Source organism: Protopterus annectens, chromosome 12.part0, assembly GCF_019279795.1.
Source record: "Protopterus annectens isolate FY-2018-M chromosome 12.part0, PAN1.0, whole genome shotgun sequence".
Classification (NCBI taxonomy): domain Eukaryota; kingdom Metazoa; phylum Chordata; order Ceratodontiformes; family Protopteridae; genus Protopterus; species Protopterus annectens.
Window position 1 is genome coordinate 746,107,472 of NC_056746.1, and position 20,000 is coordinate 746,127,471.

Consider the following 20,000-nt stretch of genomic DNA (forward strand, 5'->3'; position numbering starts at 1 on the left):
GAGAGATAGCTATAGAGATAGAGAGAGATAGCTATAGAGATAGAGAGAGATAGCTATAGAGATAGAGAGAGATAGATATAGAGATATAGATAGAGAGATAAATAGAGATATAGATAGAGAGATAAATAGAGATAGATAGATCTATATATATATAGATATATAGATATAGAGATATAGATAGAGAGATAGATATATATATATATATATATATATATATATATATATATATATATATATATATATATATATATATATATATATATATATATATATATATATATATAGATATATGCGCATTATCTAGCTATCTATCAAATGTTCTGACATGATGCTGGTAAGCTGGATTGCTTTGAAAGCTGTGATGTGAGAATGCAGTTCACTTGAGAGGACTGTAATGGATGCACATCTAGGACAGAAAGACTGTATTCTAGGGCAGACATTTTTACTGCAAGTCCTGCTGCAGTGAAGTAAATATTTCAGCACAGCTGAAGATCTGTTTTGAGCTTGCACTGAGGATTGAGGTTATTAACCAGTACTGCTTGAGACTGTTTACTTTTATAACTCGTTTCTCTAGGTTCAGTTAAGAACATTTCTTCATTAAGCATGATCCTTTGTAATGATGCTTGAAACTTTACAAATTTGTACTTGACTGCTGTAATGTCTCCATAATAGTGGAAAAATTTAGCTTTTCATTGTCATCTGTATTGGTAGTGCTACAGAATTAATTATGGATTTCATACCTAAATAACAAGTGTTTGCTGCTGGAGCAATTAGGTTAAATGTCTCTGTATAAGATTGCATCATTGGTTTGCTTGTCTTGATGCACTTCTGTAGGGTGTGTGTTTTGTGACCTGTTTTTATTCTGACATTTTTATTTTTCCATCTTAGGTGACTTGGTAAGCAACTTGCTACAGACACCACCTAGTGCCAAACCTTTAAATCAACCCGTGCCAGTCTTGGACTTGGAAAGTGAGTACATCTGTTCTCTGGCACTTGAGTGCCTGACTCACCTTTTCAGCTGGATTCCACTTTCAAGTAGTATCACCCCATCACTCCTCACAACAATTTTCCATTTTGCCCGGTTTGGCTGTGACACACGTGCCAAAAAGATGGCATCTGTTAATGGTAACAGTCAGAATGTTGCTTGGACACAAGAGCGGGGCCATCTTGGAATTCTTGCTATGTCCTGTATTAATGAGCTTATGTCCAAGAATTGTGTCCCTATTGAGTTTGAGGATTATCTCCTACAGCTGTTCCAACAAACTTTCTATCTCCTGCAGAAAATCACCAGAGAGAACAAAACACACACAGTGAAGAGCCGATTGGAAGAGCTTGATGAAAGGTAGGGAGAAGGGTACAATGTGCCTGCTGGTTTTGATGGTTAATACGGTTACCTGACTGCTGCTACTTGTGTGGTGTACCTGTATTAATCGTCAAGTTTTAGGGCAGCGAAATGCAGGCCAGGGCTTTAAAGGTAGGTTAGGTATGTTTTGGTAAGTTTAATCCTTACAGCTGCTATCTGTGTTGTGTGTAGTGTCTGTCTCTTCCCCATTCCTTGCTGTTTGACTGCAGGTGTGAGGTGATCTTGACTGAAGCAGAAGCCAGTACCTCATTCAGTTGTAACAGAGCAGCAAAAGAACAGGTCAAGGTAAAGAAGTTGTAGTGTTTAATTTTCCAGTCTGTCTTTGTCCCATTAACCTTTTCCTCCACTGCAGTACTCACAAAAATTAACAAGGTCTGTGTTTTTATATTTTAAGTGCGACAACTAACTGAGTTAGAACTCTACTGAAACTGGTGAAATTTGAATACTGCTTGTTCTTGCCTTTTTGCTATTCATATTCCACATTTGGTCCTGTTTAATTTGCTGACAAAAACTTGAGTGTCTGATGCGCACAGTGTGTAGATGACAACTGACCTTAACCTTTGTTGATTAAGCAGCTGGCCAGGGATTAAATGACTGCTGGCGATATTGTTCTGTCAGTCTAAGCAGGTTAACAGCAAATTTTAGAAACAATGTCCTTTGTTTACAGCTGTTGTGTCCCAAAGATGGCAGCATATTTGGTGGGTAATCAAACATCAGCTGGCTGCTCATGAATATGGCACTGTTGAGGGAATTGTCTGATTGTAGTACAGCTGATGTGTGCTGCTATATATTTTTTGTAAAGTATGAGTCTGTTATCAAAGAAGATCACATCCATTCAGTTTCATTTGTGTACTATGCTCCTAAATTTGTTTTATCTTACAATGTAATATATAAACATTTTAAATGTTAGTATGTATGTCTTCTGTCTCAAAGGGTCAAATTTCAGTATTTTTTTTATTTATTTATTTATTTATTTTATGCATGTGTTTGTTTTGCTTTACATTTTATTTCCCAAAACAGTGCTGTTGACAACTGCGGTAAGCATAGTAACTGTATGGGCAGAGATGAAGGCATAAACTTCAACCTTTCTGTCTTCTCTCTAAACCTTCATAACCAGGCCTTAAAAACTTTGCTATGCTAAAACTGGTGAGATATGCTTGTATTGATAGGGTTTCACAGTGTCTGGGCAAAGCTATAGCAGATCACTGTGCTGGTTGGGGCTCTTATTTCTCGTACAAGAATTGAAGCAGCAGCCTGAATGAGGATGAGCAAAGTAGCAGGCAGTACATGAGGATAGCTGCAACTTTTTAATTTCCATGTACGTACTGTTTTTACAGAGTGCTTATGATTATTTTGACATCTGCAGATGATTCTCTTCAGTAGAACAGTTATCCTGCAAATTATAATGGTGAGCATGCGGTGGATTTTCTTCTAGCTCTGTATATGCAGTGACTGCATTTTTCTGTCTAGTAAACCTGAGACATGCCGTTGGAGTTCTGCACTTTGTCTAGGCATAGTAAAGTTCAACACAAAAAAAAATACTCACTGCATTGTTCTGAATTTCTGAAATTTCAAATAACATAAAGGGTAAGTGTATTAACTACTTGTTTTAGCTACTTTAACTATGATGTGGATTTGGCTTTAAGCATTCCCAGCACACTAACCATTCTTCTGGAAGTGTAGGCAAGCTTTTCATACCTCCGTTTCCCATATTACCCTTCCTTTTTGGCTGCAGCCTGGTAAGTAGCATCTCTTTGCTTGGTTAATACCTTTTTAGAGGAATGGTCTGTATTGTTATATTATGTTAGCCAAAGAGTGGCATTGGCTCACCACAACCTGCATTGAATCCATGCTGCTGGCAGAACATCAGTGGTCATTGTCTGCATATTTGTGTGTATGTGTTGGGGGGAGGGGGGGTTAATGTAAACTTTAGGAGTGATATACGGAATGGTTCTCTGACTTCTGCAAGGGTCAATGTGTGACATTTATAGTATACCCCACCACCTTCCCAGGACACATGAGTGAGAAAGTGTTTGAACTCTTTGCACACCCTGTTGTGCTTTTGTCCGTACCTCTAATGGCCTAAATTCTGTTTTCACCTTGTTGCTGACTGAAGTCCAGCCTTTGCTCCAATTGGTATGTTATGTTATTTAGATTATTGGTTCAGAAGTGAAATGTTTCAAAGTAATATGTTGAAAATAAGTGTATTATTGGTTAAGGGGAATAACTAAATGTCTGCATGAGTCTTACAGATGCTGACAACATTAATAGCTTCTTTTTATGCCCATAGTGAACCTGTCATGTCTGTTCCATTGATTTCTGATTTAGGAATTGTTTGAAGATAAAAGAAGCCTCATTTTTTGCTGGCACAGTACACCACTGGGTTTTCTAAGGCATGTGAATGATCAGGGAACAACTCCTTCCCATCACATACTGCTCAAAGTAAGCAGCACTTGGTTCTAAATTGACCCTTGTAGTATCCAGAATTAGTGGTCTGTTTTATGGACATGTGTGCCAAAAAATGGTGCGCCAGGTAAGTAGGAAAACTACAGAAACAACCCAAATGTGTTCTGTTTAGGTTTTGTATACATTGTTTTAAATCATTTGCACTGCAAGACATTCATTCCTGGTAAGAAATTTAGGAAGGCTTGGTAACCCATATCAGAATGATTTTGACAGGCTTATGTCACTGTACCACTGAAGTTTTTCTGTGATATGTACATGACTTGGTCAGGTTCAGGTATGTTCTTGACATTCCCCCAATATATACATCCAGGTAAGGTGATAACAGTATCTCAGGTGCCATCATAAATTTTTTTTCCAGCACAGATTTTCCAAATATCGCAAGAACTTCACTTTTTCTTTGTTAAATAGCTTGCTTTTTTAGAGTCTTGATTCTTTGTACAGAATAGGAAGCCACTTCCATGTTAGTTATTCATTTGTTGGCAGTTGTTTGATTCATTGCAAGTGTGATCATTGAAATGTATAGTATTCTGTTAGCTTGGAACTGTAGGTGCTTTGGATTGGTGAACCTTTGCTGCTAACAGTTCTGACTAGCTGTGCAGGAGGAGTGTGTTTTGTTGAAGCCCAGCGTGAGGAATCAAGCACAGTCTATCGACAGGTGATTTCACGGTGCACTTTGGAGAGAGTGGTCCACTTGTTCTCCATAATAAGTGGTGCTCAGAATTCTGCTTACCTATTGCCCTGGTATAAATCATATTTTGTATTGCAAAATTCTATGCTACTTATTACTAGATTGTTTTTTCTGCTATGTTTCAGGTATTAATGGAGTTGAAGGTTTGCCCAAGCTGTAGGTAATTGTTGCAGGGCTTTTATATTATAATTATCATGGCTGATGCCCTAAGACCCTTCTGATGAGGGCCCACAGTAAATTCATATTTTAGAATACTATTTAGTGTATAATTGTTTATTTTCATGTTTTCATAACTTACTACCCTTTTTGATGTCTCTCCTCATAGCTACATAGAGAAATTTACAGACTTCCTGCGTCTCTTTGTGAGCATCCATCTTCGAAGGATTGAGTCTAACTCTCAGTTTCCTGTGGTTGAACTTCTGGGGCTGCTGTTTAAGTACACATTTCACCAGGTATAACTTATTCTTTGACACGTGTTAGTACTTGGGATTCTGCAATGGGAGTGTTAATCTTAATAAATCTTCACGCTACTGTAAGTGGAAGACTGTCACTTATTGCATTGAATCAACCATTGCTCATAAAGCAACTTACTCTGAGTGAAATGACTCAGATTTTGGATTTCTGCTGTAGCCTTATTTACCCATAATTTTGCAGCAGTCATGCGTTGGGATTGGGGAACTTGTAGTCTTTTAGGCTCCAACCACACATGTGTACTAACTTTGGACATCATGCACATTTTATGCATGCAAGTTAATCTAATTCATTGGTTCTCCTTTGTCTTCCTTTAAAAATTGCATCATTCTGAAAGGGAGTTTGCCAATTTGACTGCTGGGTACTGCTTGCCCTTTTCTTTTGTGCTGTTTGTTTTCTTGAAATATTTTACATGCCGCTTCTATCTCAGGAGCAGGTGTTTGTTTTAGTTACTATAGAAACAGGAAGTCTCATTACTGGGTGCATGTGATGTCTAATTTTTTAGATGTTGTTTGCATGAACCATTGATAATGTCTGTACTACTGGAACTTTAGCCACAAAAGACCCCAGTATCTAACACAGTCCAACTTTCAGACCATAGTACCCTTCCCCCTCTAAGCCAGGAAGCTGTCTGCCCATTAGGGACCTCAGGATGCTGATAATCATTAGATCACTGCTTCAGTGGCTATATCATGACAAGGGTTGGACTGTCCAGCTTCCAATGTCTTAGAGCACTTTCTACACTCCTTAATCCCTGTACAGCTCAAGGTGAGTGGCATAAAGCCAATGGTTAGGGTGCCAAACTTTTGAAACTTGTTGCTTTTGCTGTTGCTTTGAGGGATCAACTTGTCACCTAGTTCAACAGAGTTGGACAGGTAAGTACACAATTGGGGGAATACCTTCCATTTTTACTATTTGTGGTTGTCTCAGTTTTTTTAACAAAAGACATTGAATTTTTAGATGAGAGAAGAGCTGTATTCAAAGGCTTTGCTATCCGTTCGACACTTTTTTTTGATCCATGCAAAGAACATCTTAAAAATTAGACATCACATGCAGCCAGTATTGAGAATTCCTGTTTCTGTAGTAAAGAGTAGTTGTGTAAGAACTTACTATAACCTTACATGTCCTCTTCTTCCACGTTGCAGTATTCATTACAGTGGGGAGATTGCTGCCTGCAGTGCCAACATTCAGCCAGTATACCAAAGTCTTTGGTTCAGGAGGGTCCGTGTGATGTCCTCTGTCAAAGCCATAAACTGACGTAGGGTATAAGTGACATCTGCACATACCCTCTTCAGACTTTTTTTGCCACCGTGAACATCTGACTCCAGTTCGCCAGTTTGGGAAGCAGATTGCTAGTTCTCAGACCGCTACAGTCAACCACTACAGATAAGTACCCTGTTGGGTTTTCTTTGTCTTGTTAATTGCTAAGACGTACATGTCCACTAGAAAAGGGAAGTGTGCTTGTGGGAGACCATTTCCTCACAAGGACACGCACAAAACGTACATATTCTGTTTAGGCGAGGCCCACTACCATATGTCCTGCCCCATTTGCAAATCCTTTATACCTGAAACTCTTCGCAGCAGTCTGGCCGCATTAAAGCTATACTTGGAAAATCAAAGGCTCCAACATCTCACAAGTCAGTATGGTGGGTGGAAAGAAGACCAAGAAAATCAGGCCGGATTCCCATGCTGCACCTCAGACGTCCAGAGAGATTTTTGAAGCTGGTGAAAGCTCGTTATCTTTTCAGACCTCAGTTTCCCAACCAGACCCCGGGTACCTCCTGGGATGGCAGAAACTTTCGGTACGTCCGCTGAGGTTAATCAGCCATCAGATCCTGATGGCAGAGGGGAACCATGGCTCATACAGTCGGAATGCCCTACTCTTATACTACCATCCACACGTCTGCTTCTACTTATTCTCAGCCGTCTGCCCTATGAAGAGAAAACAAAAACTAAAACATCCTGAGCCTCAACCTGTTCCTGGATGGGAGGTTTTCTCAGTCTTTTTAAGGCATTCCAGGCCTTACAGACAACAACCACCAGCTGCTACCACTTCAGGACCTCCTTTAAGAGGTGTCAGAGGAAGACTACTCTTCTGAGGAATCACTAACCTATGGATCACAAATAGACTCTCCCAAGAATTTTAGTACCCCAGAGGAAGAGGATCCCATCACGACCGAGTCTCCTGGTGAAGAATTCACCTTTGAAGATACCATTTCCCTCATGAAGGAACATTTTAAGTGGCAGGCCTCAGAGGTCTCTGACACTAAGAAAAGGTAATTTGACCTACCTGCTGCAAATGGAGCAACCATCTCCCTCTGCTGTGCCCCCTTTGCTACCTGCGTTCCAAGATACCTTCTTGGCTGCTTCACAGGCCCTAGATTCACAATCCCCAGCCCCTAAACGTCCTGACCATTTTTACAAGGTCCCTCTGGGCACCCAATTCCTATTTAAAAACCCACCATCAGACCCAGCAGTTATTGGTGTCTGATAAAACATCCAGCCAGTTACTTTCTGCTGCTCTCTACTCTACTGATAAAAGCAGCATGTTTATGGACAGACTAGGGAAGAAAGAGTAGACCTCCTCTACTCTGGCTAGAAGAGCTCTCAACTACCATACACACATGGCTAGGTATGTCCTGGACACTATTTCCAAGGCTTCTACCCTCCTCTGAGGTTCCTGATTTATCTATAAAAACCCAACTTAACAACCTTACCTTTCCACAGCATCTCAAGTGACTAGGCACTCCAAATACAGTTATGATGCTGTGGAAGCCTCTTCAAAATCTGCTGCATCAGGTTCAGTGCTGAGGCGATATTCCTGGGTGAGACCTCAGCCACTTCTTATGGATGTGTAAACTAAACTGCTTGATGCCCCACTGGACAATAAAGCCCTATTTGGACAGGCTTCAGCAGAACTTCTTAAATTCCTTCAAGAAGTGAGAAAAGAACTTCAGAACCTAAAGCAATTGCCGGTGTCTCCTATCCCCAGATATCACAGAAACTAACCACATAGAGCTTTTGTCAGGAGGCAGTCCTCCTGCCCATCTCAGCCAAAACGATGTAGGCAACCTAAGAAAAGCTCAACTCCCAGGTTTCCTTCCACCCCTTCGACCACCATCTTTCGGAGCCTGTCTAACCAAACCAGAACACTTCCACTGTGACTCTCAACTGCTAAGCCCAGACAACCCCCCATCCCTTCGGCTCACTCTCACTACCCTCCTGGGGATTTTGATTCCACATAAACACCTTTTTTCTGAGGACGTGCTTTGGGTCCTGCAGGTGATCAGGAAACTTAATACTAGAAAATCCCACTTTTCCAAATGGTAGAGGTTTTCTTTTTTGATCTCTCTCATAACCTCGATCCACTGACTGTGGATGTTCCTTTGATTCTTTGTGTGATTTGTCCAATGTTGGTATGGCCGCTCTTCTGGCAAGACCCACTTATCAGCTCTCTCTTCTTGTCTGCCTTTATCTCCTCCTCTAGCTTCTAGATTTGAAGATAAACAATTTCTTATAGGTGTCCTTCATATTAGGCTTCCCAGGAAGCCTGTTCCCTCCTCCTTGGGGTGTTAATTTTGTTTTGGAGAATTTGACTCTGATTCTTTTTGAGCCTGCTGCTTCAGCTTCCTTGCAACATTACTCTTGGAAGACTGTTCTTTTGTTGGACTTTACTTTTGCCAGATAGGTGTCTGAACTTCAAGCCCTTATTTATGCCTTGTCCTTCTTTGCTGTTCCATAAGAACGGGGTGTCCTTGCATACTAATCCTCTTTTTGTGAACTAAGATGGTTAATGATTTGTCACTTAATCAGTCCATTCATTTACCTACTTTGTTCCTCTCACTGCAATCTGTCAGTGAGAGTTTTGTGTACTTTAGATGTGCACAGAAAACTCAGATTTTATTTGAATAAGACTATTAGAAAATCTTATCAGTTTCCTGTAATCCTAGATCCATAGATTTGTTTGGTTGTATCCAAGCAAACTATTGTATTTCACATGCCATTTTTTTTGGTTATACTTTTCATGGTAACAGCCTTCCTTCTGTAAAGGCCCATTCTTCTGGTGCTTTTTTTCTAGGGGTTGAATACTAACTTTATTCTTGAAGTTCACTGCCTGGACTTCAGTGCATACTTTTACCAAGCAGGACAAGTTGGATGGAATCTCCAGAGCTAGAGGTGGTATTGTTAGTGTCTTCCTTTATGGGTTCCTAGAGAGTTCTGCTGTTTTTTTTTTTTTTTTTAAACTGGGATCGTTTCTTCTTGATCTTTGGCCCTCGCCAGAGGTTGAGTACTGCAACACATGAATGGAAGGACATAGTACAGTTGTGCAAAATCTTACCATAACAGATGTCCTTTCCTTCTCTGCAGTATTCACTCCCTCCATCCTCCCCCAGTCCATTTCCCTCATGGATGTACTTGGTTACCTATTGGCTTTCTTGGACTGGTGTTCCTAATAGGGCTGTCATTTCTGAGGATGGTACATCTGGACGTCACCTTTATGCCCCCTACGCTATGCGAGGAGCATAAGTGTGATGTACAGAATTCCTTAAAGCAACAGTAGGCTTTTGTATGCTGCAACAGTGAAGGAAAGGATGTCTACTTTTATGGTAAGATTTCACACAATTGTACTTTCTAGACAACACATCCCTTATAGCATGCTTAATTCCAAGTTCAGAATTTCTCATGTAGACCTATTTAGTATTTCATAATAGGGCTTTCCTCAAACCAGATCTGTTTCATTCCCAAGGTGGCATTCAGGTCTACATATAGACAATCAGTTTGCCTGTATTCTTTTCAAAATACTGTAATGGTAGAGAATATGCATTACATCTACTTGACTTTCTTAGACAATGTGAATTCTGTTTGCATAGAAGAACTAAGAGCTTTAGGAAGTCAGACTAATTATGCATTGCATTCTGTAACTCAAGGGACAAGGAATTTCAAATATCAGTCTTTCAAGATGGCTGTCAAGCTGTATATCCTTTATCAAAAAGTGGGATCTAAACCTCTCAAAAAAAAAAAAAAAAAAAAAAAAAAAAAAAGGCAGTGTCAACTTCTGCAGCTTTCAACATCAGTTTCCGATTGACATTTGTGCAGCTGCAACTTGGTCTACAGTGTGTAATTTGCTGTCTCGCGATAAACTGGATGTACAGTTTAGAGCTTGTTCCTCCTTTGGCTCTGATATTCTCAGGAACATTCTTCCACAAGTCCATGCAGGAAATATTGTAGCTACGGATTGTCCCAGAGTCTGAATCAGACAATAATGAACAATGTCTGATACAAAACTGATGTACTTACCATACCTGTAGGTCCATTTTTGTCTGGTTCAACATCCCTTCCTCCATCCCCCTTCCAAATTACCAACGTCAGCTCCTTGGAGAATCTACATGTCTGCTTATCCCTAACTTCAGCAAGTTAGTCATGTACTATCAGACATGGCTTGCCCTTTTTATCTAATAAAAAAGCTCTGGATTCCTGCCATATTTCCTGTTGTGTATATTTTTGTTAAACAGGGCAAACTCAGTCTGCGGTTTTGTGACAGTTGAGAGGGAATTTAGGGTAGAGGAGCAGTCAAAGCCCTGGATCCCAGGGTTCGAAGTTGCTTAGGCCAGATTTGAGTCTGCTTAGAGTCCCAAACGTTGAACCAGATGAAAATAGGACAGCACGGCTGTATTGTTATAGTACGTAAATAACTTTGTTTTAGAGGAAAAGACTTTATTGATCCCATCTACTACTCTGGTCACCAACATTTTCATGAAAAAGGGAAACCAGTTTAGAGAGTTGCTAAGATTTTTCAGCCCCCCCTTCAAATCTCTCTAATCTTTTCATGCCTAAGATTCATTGGAGACAGCAGCAAGTGAACCTTTCCAATAAAAGGACTGCATATATACCCCTAAATTCCTGCCTTAATCTCCCAAAACCTGTCTCAACTGGCTCTGTTCATTTCCTTTTTTGTAACGGATTGACAGACTGTTGGGTGGTAACAGTCGTTCTGGAGGGATACAAAAAAGCCTCTTTTGGGGGAGGGTTCTTTCTCCCCTCCCTTGAACCAATCAGAATTTGTTCTTCCTTTGCAGAGGAAAGGACTTGTCTTTGCAGAGTTTTCTCCCAGATGTCTGGACCTTAATATGGGTTTCAACTCTGACCAATCTGAGATTGAAGATAAACATTCAGAAATCCTCCTTGACCATTTCAGGATGGTTGAGTTTGTCTGGAAACCTTCATGTGCTTCTCAAATCAGTCTCATACTTCAGACTGAGACTTCTAAGGATTCTGGAGTTCATGGCATCTGTTTCTCATGCTTGCTTTTTTCTTAGGTTGTACATGAGATATTCTATGGTATCTAGAAGGATACACGGACCCAACATGTTCTTCCTTTAGATTTTGAAATTTCTAACTTGGGATTCATATAAAGGGCGCTACAGTGATGGAGACTACAAATATTAACAATGTCTCCCCTTTTTTCTTTTACACCCCAAATCCATCTGTAACTACAGTCACCTGAGAATTTCCTTGGAGGGCATTTCCTGTGAGGGTTAAGGTGCAAGGCCTTTGGGATTTTCAGTATGATTTGCAACACCAGAGTGATGTGATATATCATGTTAGGGGACACAAGTACAGGCTGATTATAATCAATGGGAGTTAGCTGCTCAGCATATCATAACCCCTTAGGATATTGCTCTGAGTACTACGTAGTGACAGAAAAACTGAACATAACCAGGTCAGACCCTCTTGAATACAGTTTAAATAAGGGGCCTTCCAGGTACCGATCCAGTTCTGTGGAACACCACAAAAGAATTGTTGGCATCCGTTCAAAACAGACAATAGATAAAAAGAAATATTCCCAAGAAAGGAATGAAAAAATTATGCATTCCACCCTTTACACTGATATTCAGGGTAATTTTGAAAATTCATAATGACACTCCAAAGAATGTTTGGAGGTGACCCCTTTTGGTCCAGACAGTATTTATCACTGTTATGGAACTGGCCATGGGCAGTTAACACAGGCTTCTGAAAAAGACCACATTTCTGCTTGAACCTGCATAACAGGGCATTTATCATTCTTTACATGTAATACTGTGTTTGCTCTGACATCTGCAAAGTCTGTATCTGAGTTGCAAGCTCTCTTGGTGGGTAAGCCCCATATGGAATTTGCTTGGGATAGGGTATTTGAAAGAAAAATCCTTTGTTAATGGCCAAAGTTATTCCTGAGTCTCTCTGAATCAGGCTGTCAGTTTCCCTGTGCCCTATTCTAATCCTTAGATGCATGGGGAGGATATCATATGGGCATGCTTATGCAACTAGGGTACCAACTTGATATTACCAAGTCCTTTAGAAAAGCCAATCAATTTTTTATTTCTTTGTTAGGATGAAGAAAGGTCAGTGTGAGCCAGACTATTTCCAGTTGGTTACCCTTCTCTGTTACCTTTTGTTAAACACACCATGGTAAACCAGGTGTTCTTCGTGTTTCACTGTTGCAGTTATTACATTTGGGTAGTCTGCTGGCAGGTTGCCCTCAGTCAGCCTGATTAACAAATTCTTGGGTCCTGCGTTGGTTGCTGTCCCTTCTTCCATGACGTCAGGTCGTTAGGTGTATAAAACATGCAGTTGATGCCATTACATCAGTCTTTCTTGCTGCACAGTGCCCGAAGCAGAAACAGTTCGCAAGTGCCGGTCAGCCGACTCCTGAAATTTTTGTTTTTGAGTTTCAGAACCGAAGTCTTCTACTAAAAAGATAAGTACCCCTTTGGGGAAACTTTCTTGCTCCTTACCGATGTCAGTAAGTTAATTGCATTTCTTGTGGGAAGCAAATACCTCATAAGGATTTTCATTTGTACTGTATTCCTTGCCTAGACCCTGCTACCTTGCTGTCAGTTTTGTGCTAAATTTAATCAACACACTATTAAACAACGGTATATTTTTGTCTCTAAATATTTTGGCTCACACTTTAATTATCCAGAAATGTCGTTGGTTAGCAATCAGACTACCGGAATACCTAAAAAACACACAAAAAAAGGCCTTTGAGGTCCAAAGCTGACTACTTCTCCTAAGCCATTTGCCACTTCGCCAGTACTAGAGGTGCTTTCTCAGCCGCTGATGCCTGCTACTTCTGATTCGCAGGCCTCTGAGACCCATTCAGAGTCCGGTATGCTGCGAGATGTTTCAATTATGGAACCTGCAGATGTCTCTACCTTGGATGGGTCTGGAGCTGCTGTGCAGGCACTGGCTTCTGAGGGTGTTTTCAGGCCTACAGATTTATATATTAGACCGATGCCATCTTCAAAACTAAGGCCAAAATCTAAATCTGTGTCTAAACAGCTGACGCCTGGGCCACATGTGCAGGCCTCTATGCCTAAAAAACAAATGATCAAAATGGCTGAACATTTAATTACTCTGATCAGGGGTAGCCAACCCCCTCCTAAGAGTCCTAGGCAAGACATTGATTATGAAGCTTCTGACCAGGATTTTATTTCTTCTGACTTTTCTAATGAACAGGATTTGTCTGTACCTACTTATGAGGACTCTGATTCAGAAGATTCCATTCCTTCTGCTCCCCCCCCCCAGGATTTTTCTTTTGGGGAAACTTTACATACCTTTAGGGAATCTAAAGAGAGACTTAGGGATTTTCTTCTTCTTCCTCAGCATAGGCCTTTGGCTATACCTCCTGTTCTAGACATTGTTGATGTTTTCTCAGAATCTAGTATGGCTCCTGACTCTCTGCCTCCTGCTCCTTGTAAGCCAGACAGATATTACAGGGTTCCTGACTCCCACAAATTCCTGTTCAAAAATCCTATTGTTGATCCTGAAACCATTTCTCAGTGTCCCAAAGGCATTATGGCCTCTACTGCTAAAAATTCTACCCCTTCTGATAGAGATTCCAGGGCGCTGGATAGATGGGGTAAGAAGGTTTACACTTCTGCAACCTTGGTAATCAGAGCTTTAAACTGTCAATTTCATATGCTTAAATATCAACAGCATATCTTGGGACTGCTTAAACAGAAAATGATAATTTCTGACTGTGTGGAAAACCAAGATTTACAGGATTTATTGCAGTCAGCTGAACAAGTTGGAAAACATACTTTGCAATGTGGTTTTGATTCTTTGGAGGCCTCTTGCAGGGCTGCTGTAACTGGATCTGTGCTAAGAAGGCATGCTTGGCTCAGAAAAAATCTGCCTGATCATGTTAAAGTAAAATTGTTGGATGCTCCTTTACAACAGGACCGTCTCGTTGGTAATAAGGCTGAAGAAGTTTTAAAAAAGATGCAAGATAAAGCTAAATCTATGCAAACTGTGAAAGATTTCTTAAGGTGCAACCTCCAAGATTTAGTAGGCACTGGCCTGCTAAGAACTGGTCCTTTCCAGTTCTCTTCCAGAGCCAATCAAGCCAAACACAGACATTCCAAAGACTCCAGGTTTCAGTCGCAAGGGACTTTCAGAACAAAACAATGGGGTACCTCCTCTTCCAAATCTGGAAACAAGTCTCATTGACTTCCCTTTACACTTACCAATCACTTACCTTTTAGCTGTCCCTTTGGGGGAAAACTGGCTCTTCATGCAAAAAACTGGCAACTTATAACCCAGGACAATTGGGTTTTAAATATAGTATCCCAAGGATACAGATTTCATTTCCGCACGTTGCCAATTCCAAATGGATGGCCAGACCTGCCCCCAAATCAGTGGGCAGAGGCCCAGAAACAAGTACTTTCCCTCATGACTATGGGAGCTATTCAACCAGTACCAAAGAGGAAAAGGGACAATGTTTCTATTAAAGACTTTTCCTGGTACCCAGAAAAGACAAATCATGGCATCCAGTCCTGGACTTTTCTACTCTAAACACCTTCCTAGACATTCCAAAATTCAAGATGCTGACTTTTAACCAGTTACTTCCTATGCTAGGCAAAGATGCCTGGTTGGCAACTCTAGATTTAAGAGGCTTACCTGCATATCCCAATTAGGGAGTCTTGCAGAAGATACCTCCGCTTCAAAGCAGGCTACTTGCATTACCAGTTCTCTGCACTGCCCTTTGGCTTATCTACTGCGCCCAGGTTCTTTACAAAGTGCCTTGCTCCAGTAATTGCATTTTGCAGACAAAGAAATATTCAAATATATCCCTACCTGGACAATTGTCTAATTCAGACAGGAAACAAGGACACTCTTCTAAACCATCTGGCGTTTGTAAAAAGGGTTCTAACTTGTCTAGAGTACACTATAAACGAAAAGAAATCACAACTGGTACCCTCTCAAAAAATGGCATTCCTGGGTGCAAGCTTGAGTACAACTGCTCAGATGGGTTTCCTTGCGCCACAGAAGCAAATTCATTTGTTGACTTCAAACAGGTGGCCACAAAAACCCTGCTTTCTGCAAGGCAAATACTGCAAGCCATGGGGTTCATGGCCTCTTGTATTCTTCTACTTCCATATGCAAGAGTGCATATGAGGAAACTTCAATGGTACTTAAAAAGTCTATGGAGTCAGCATTGTCACTGTCTGGAAACAATGATTCCTATCCTACCTTGCCTGCGACTAGAGTTCCTATGGTGGGCAGAGGCCTGCCACCAAAACAAGGGACTGCCAATCACGCCGCCCAAACCCTAACTACAGACACATCAGACTATGCTTGAGGGGCGCATCTGGCAGGGAAGTGCATTCAGGGCAAATGGAGCCCAAATAAAATGCACCTTTATATCAGTCAAAAAGAAATGCTAGCTGTACAGAATGTTCTGACAGCCTTCAAGGACTATCTTCTTCCAGGACAATTAATGATAGACAACACCATGGTTATGTGGTACATAAACAAGCAGGGGGGGGTACACACTCCTACCCCCTTTGCAGACTAGACATGGCATTGTGGAACACTGTCTTTACCTGTCAAGTACAACTACAAGCTCAATTTCTGCCAGGAAAGCTGAATACTCTGGCCGATGAACTAAGCAGAAATCTCAGACCCACACGAATTGAAACGAACCACGGATTTTCAACATGTTGACATGCAAATGGGGCAGCCCAGACATAGTTCTGGGGTGAGGCAAAGCGATCTATCAGTTGGACAAGTTATGCACAAGAACTCATCACAAAAAAAGCCTGGAAAGTGGATACTCTATCCTTTAGCTGGAAAAACCTATCAGTCTATGCCTTTCCTCCTTTGCCTCTGCTCTCCAAACTTCTACTAAAAGTCAAACAGGACAAACCAAAAATGATTTTGATTGCTCCAGACTGGCCTCGCCAACACTGGTACCCACTCCTGCGCAATGTCACACCTTCCACCGTGGCATCTGCCTCAGACACCTTACTTACCGTCTCAGTAGATCAACCAAATTCTGCACACTCTGCTCCAAGCTTTGAATCTTGCAGCGTGGCTAATCACCTAAATTCACCCTTAGCATCCCTCAGCAAACCTGTGATGGATGTCATTTTGGAGGCGAGAAGACGTAGTACTAGAAAATTTTATGCTGACAAATGGAAAAGATTCTGTGCAGGGAATCAGTCTCAAGGTATAAGCACAGCAGTGCCCAACATTCCTCAGATTTTACAATACTTAACTGAGATGCTTCACAAGGGCCTGTATTTTTCTTCCATAACAATCCATGCCTCACCCATTTCAGCTCATTACAACACAGAACCTCCTCTCTTCTGTCATCCTTTGCTGAAACAGTATCTCAGAGGGGCCAAAAACTTAAGATCATCCAGGAGAGCTCCAACCCCTGCCTGGGACCTCAATTTTGGATTGGAAAAGCTCACTCTTCCTTTAGAGTCAACTGCAACTGCAGACTTAAAATTTCTCTCCTGGAAAACAGCTTTCCTTTTAGCAGTCACCTCAGCTAGAAGGATTTCAGAATTACAGGCTCTTATGGCAGTGGAGCCTTTCATCAGTTTTCATGCGGACAGGGCATCTCTCTGGACCAATCTATCCTTCATGCCTAAGGTGGTATCCAGTGTGGCTCTCAATCAGACCATTCATTTGCCAACCTTCTTTCCCAATCCACAGAACAAGGGGGAGCGGATTCTGCGTTCATTGGATGTACACAGATAACTTTAGATTTTACTTAAGCAGAACAAAATCTCAAAGAAAATCTGAACTGCTGGTGGCATTTACTGCAGGGGCAGAGGGAAAGGCTATTTCAAAGCAAACCATTTCCAAATGGATAAGCCATTGTTTTCTTTTCTGCTATATGCACCATGGAAAAACTATCCCCCAGGGGATGAGATCACATTCCACCAGGGCTGCATCTACTTCTGCAGCCTTTCTCAGAGGTGTTCCTACCAGGGACATTCTAGAAGCTGCTACCTGGAGCTCGGTTCATGCGTTCACACCAAACATTACCATTTACCTCTCTAAATCCAGAGCTGGCTTTGCCACTGCTGTCCTGCAGGGCCTAATAGCTGGTACTAATGCTGTATAATTCCATCCACCCAAGCATTGCTTTGGGAATCTACCCAAATGTAATTACTGCAACAGTGAAACACAAAGAACATAGTCCAGTTGTGTACACTTACCATAAATGTAGATGTTCAAGTATATTCACTGTTGCAGTCCTGGTTACCCTCCCTCCAGCCCCCTATTTTTCTTTGGCTTTATCTCTACTTCCTTTCACTATGCTTAAAAGCCCTTCTGATGTATTTGCTTTTGGGATTGGAGGTACGTTTTTTGTGTTTTTTAATTTTATTTGCTCCCCATTTGGTGGGGCACCTGACATCTGGGGCAAAAAAACTGATGTAATGGCGTCTGCTGCAAGTTTTATACCCCTGACGACCTGATGTCATGGAAGAAAGGACAGCAACCGACACAGGACCCAAGACTTTGTTAATCAGGCTGACTGAGTGCAGCCTGCCTGCAGATTACCCAAATGTAATGACTGCAACAGTGAATACACTGTAACATCTACATTTATGGTAAGTGTACACAACTGTACTTTTCAGATAGTATTAATAAGCACTGTTCACAGACATTGTCTTCTTTGAATGGAGACAGCTGCATGATCCTCTGTACATAGCTGTATGTCTAGCTCCAGGACTGGCTTTGCTAGAACCATAATTCTTGGGGTTCTGATTCCTGTCCTTTCTTTATCCAGGTTGGATAGACTTTTGGTAATCAACCCATATAGCCTAAAAACTACAGCAGCAGTGAGAATAACATAGTACAATTGTCTAAGTTGCACTTACCTGTAACATTAAATTGGGTGAAAAAAACCCAGAGTCAAAACAGTATGACTGCAAATAAAACTTTACTGCTTTTTCCTGGTACCTTTGCCAATGCCTTCAAGGCCAGTTTCATTTTATTGTTCAGTGTTACACTGTAACAGTAGATTTTCAAATTCTTCACTACTGTAGTAGCCGCACCCACCCACTATCCCCTCAGTGGCATATAGGGTTATTTTTTTAGTTCAGGATGAGTGTACTACCTCTTAACTATTGGGCAAGATGGACCTGAAAATTTTCCACTCTGATTGCCCATCCTTAGGGCTGACCAGTCAGCAGTCAAGAGTGGAAGCGTTAGAGGGGATCCAGAGCTATTTGGAGGATGAATGGTTGCTGTGTTTTGGGTAAGACGCAACCCATATAGCCTAAAGGCTAATGTGGCAGTGAGGAATTCTAACATCTACTGTTATGGGCAAGTGCAATGCATACAACTGCACTTTCCTTTTCTGTAAAATTCCCCTTATGATTTACTTAAAACCTTTGTCAACCCCTCTAAATAATTCCTTGTACTTTCCCTATGTTTTCTGTCTTATGTTACCATACTTTTAAAATTCATTTTTATTTTATCCCCCTCGATATCTATTGCAAAGTAAGGTTTGTTTTCCATTTAAACTGTTAACGTTGACGTGATCTAATATAGCTATTGGATGGGTGTCAGAGCTTTTAATTAAGTACATGTACTCCTATAATTTCTATCCAGTCTGGCTGCATTATGGCCTAGGAAATAATTGCATTGTATTAAAGTCCCTGCTACTGAATTCACATCTCCCCTTATCAAGTATCACATTTTTTTAGAAATCTACCTTTTGTTCAATTTTCCCTTTTAGGTCCCCCAATGCATCCTGTCTTGCAAATCACATTTCAATACTCTCCCTTATTCCCGGCTGAAAGATTAATATTTCTCCCCAAATTCTCCTAAACTCCCTAACAGTAGATTTAGGTGGAATATAAATGCATGCCAGTGTAATCATCCTCCACGGTCTCTAAACCTTTGCTACCACAATTTAACCATCGTTTTTCTCCTCTTCTGTCACTATTGTTAGAGAAACAAAAAGAAAATATTAAGCACATTCAAAACAGTAAAAAATATTCTGTTCAAAACAATAACCTTAATTTAATGTGCAGCAGGTGCCTGATTATGTACACTTTCAAAAAATAAGATTAGCCCTCTTCATCCTTTTCATCATTATTATTTCTGATCTTTCATTACCTCTGAGTTTTTCCTGTATTTTTTTTGTATCCTGTGATTGCTTGACCATCTAGTAACTGCCATTACTACCCAGTAGTTTCCTTTCATTAGTGCTAGAGTTTATGGTTCATAGGTTGGTACTAGGCTTTCAGCCCTAGGGTTTATACAAGCCTAGCCATAACAATTTCCTGGATATTTCTTTCCACAATATTTACTTCCCTGGACCCCTGTCTAGCAGGGCGACTGACGTGAGCCCTGGGGTGAATTTCCCATCTCCCATCCAATCAGGGTTCCTTTTGAAGAGGGCCAAGGAGGTGCTGTGCTTGACATGTATGGGCAGTCTATTCCAGCAGTCATCCAGGCAGCCAAAACAGAATTTCCTTTTTTTGGGGCTAAAGCCTTTCCTAGAAGTTGATGTGGCAGCTTACTACTTCCCCAGTGGGCATGCATATTATTAATCATGGTGGTTCATGAAGGCTGCCATGCAAACATAGCTTGGCAAAATTTAGGCACAAATCTGTGGCCCACAGTGTTGCATGTAACACACACCTTCCTCCAGGAAGTATTAACCCTGCTGCAGGCTGATTTTCTTCCTCCCCACAAGAACTAACATCTGCTGCTTGCCCT

At 41.0% G+C, this 20,000-nt stretch overlaps 1 protein-coding gene across 1 annotated transcript in view; it reads left to right on the forward strand.

Moving 5' to 3' along the window:
• XPO6 (exportin 6) overlaps positions 1-20,000 on the forward strand; it is a gene marked incomplete in the record, with an annotated part of 1,798,279 nt that overhangs the window by 608,427 nt on the left and 1,169,852 nt on the right. The window contains 2 exon segments of the mRNA XM_044089811.1: positions 889-1,342; positions 4,843-4,969. Coding sequence (XP_043945746.1) covers positions 889-1,342; positions 4,843-4,969 — 581 coding nt within the window.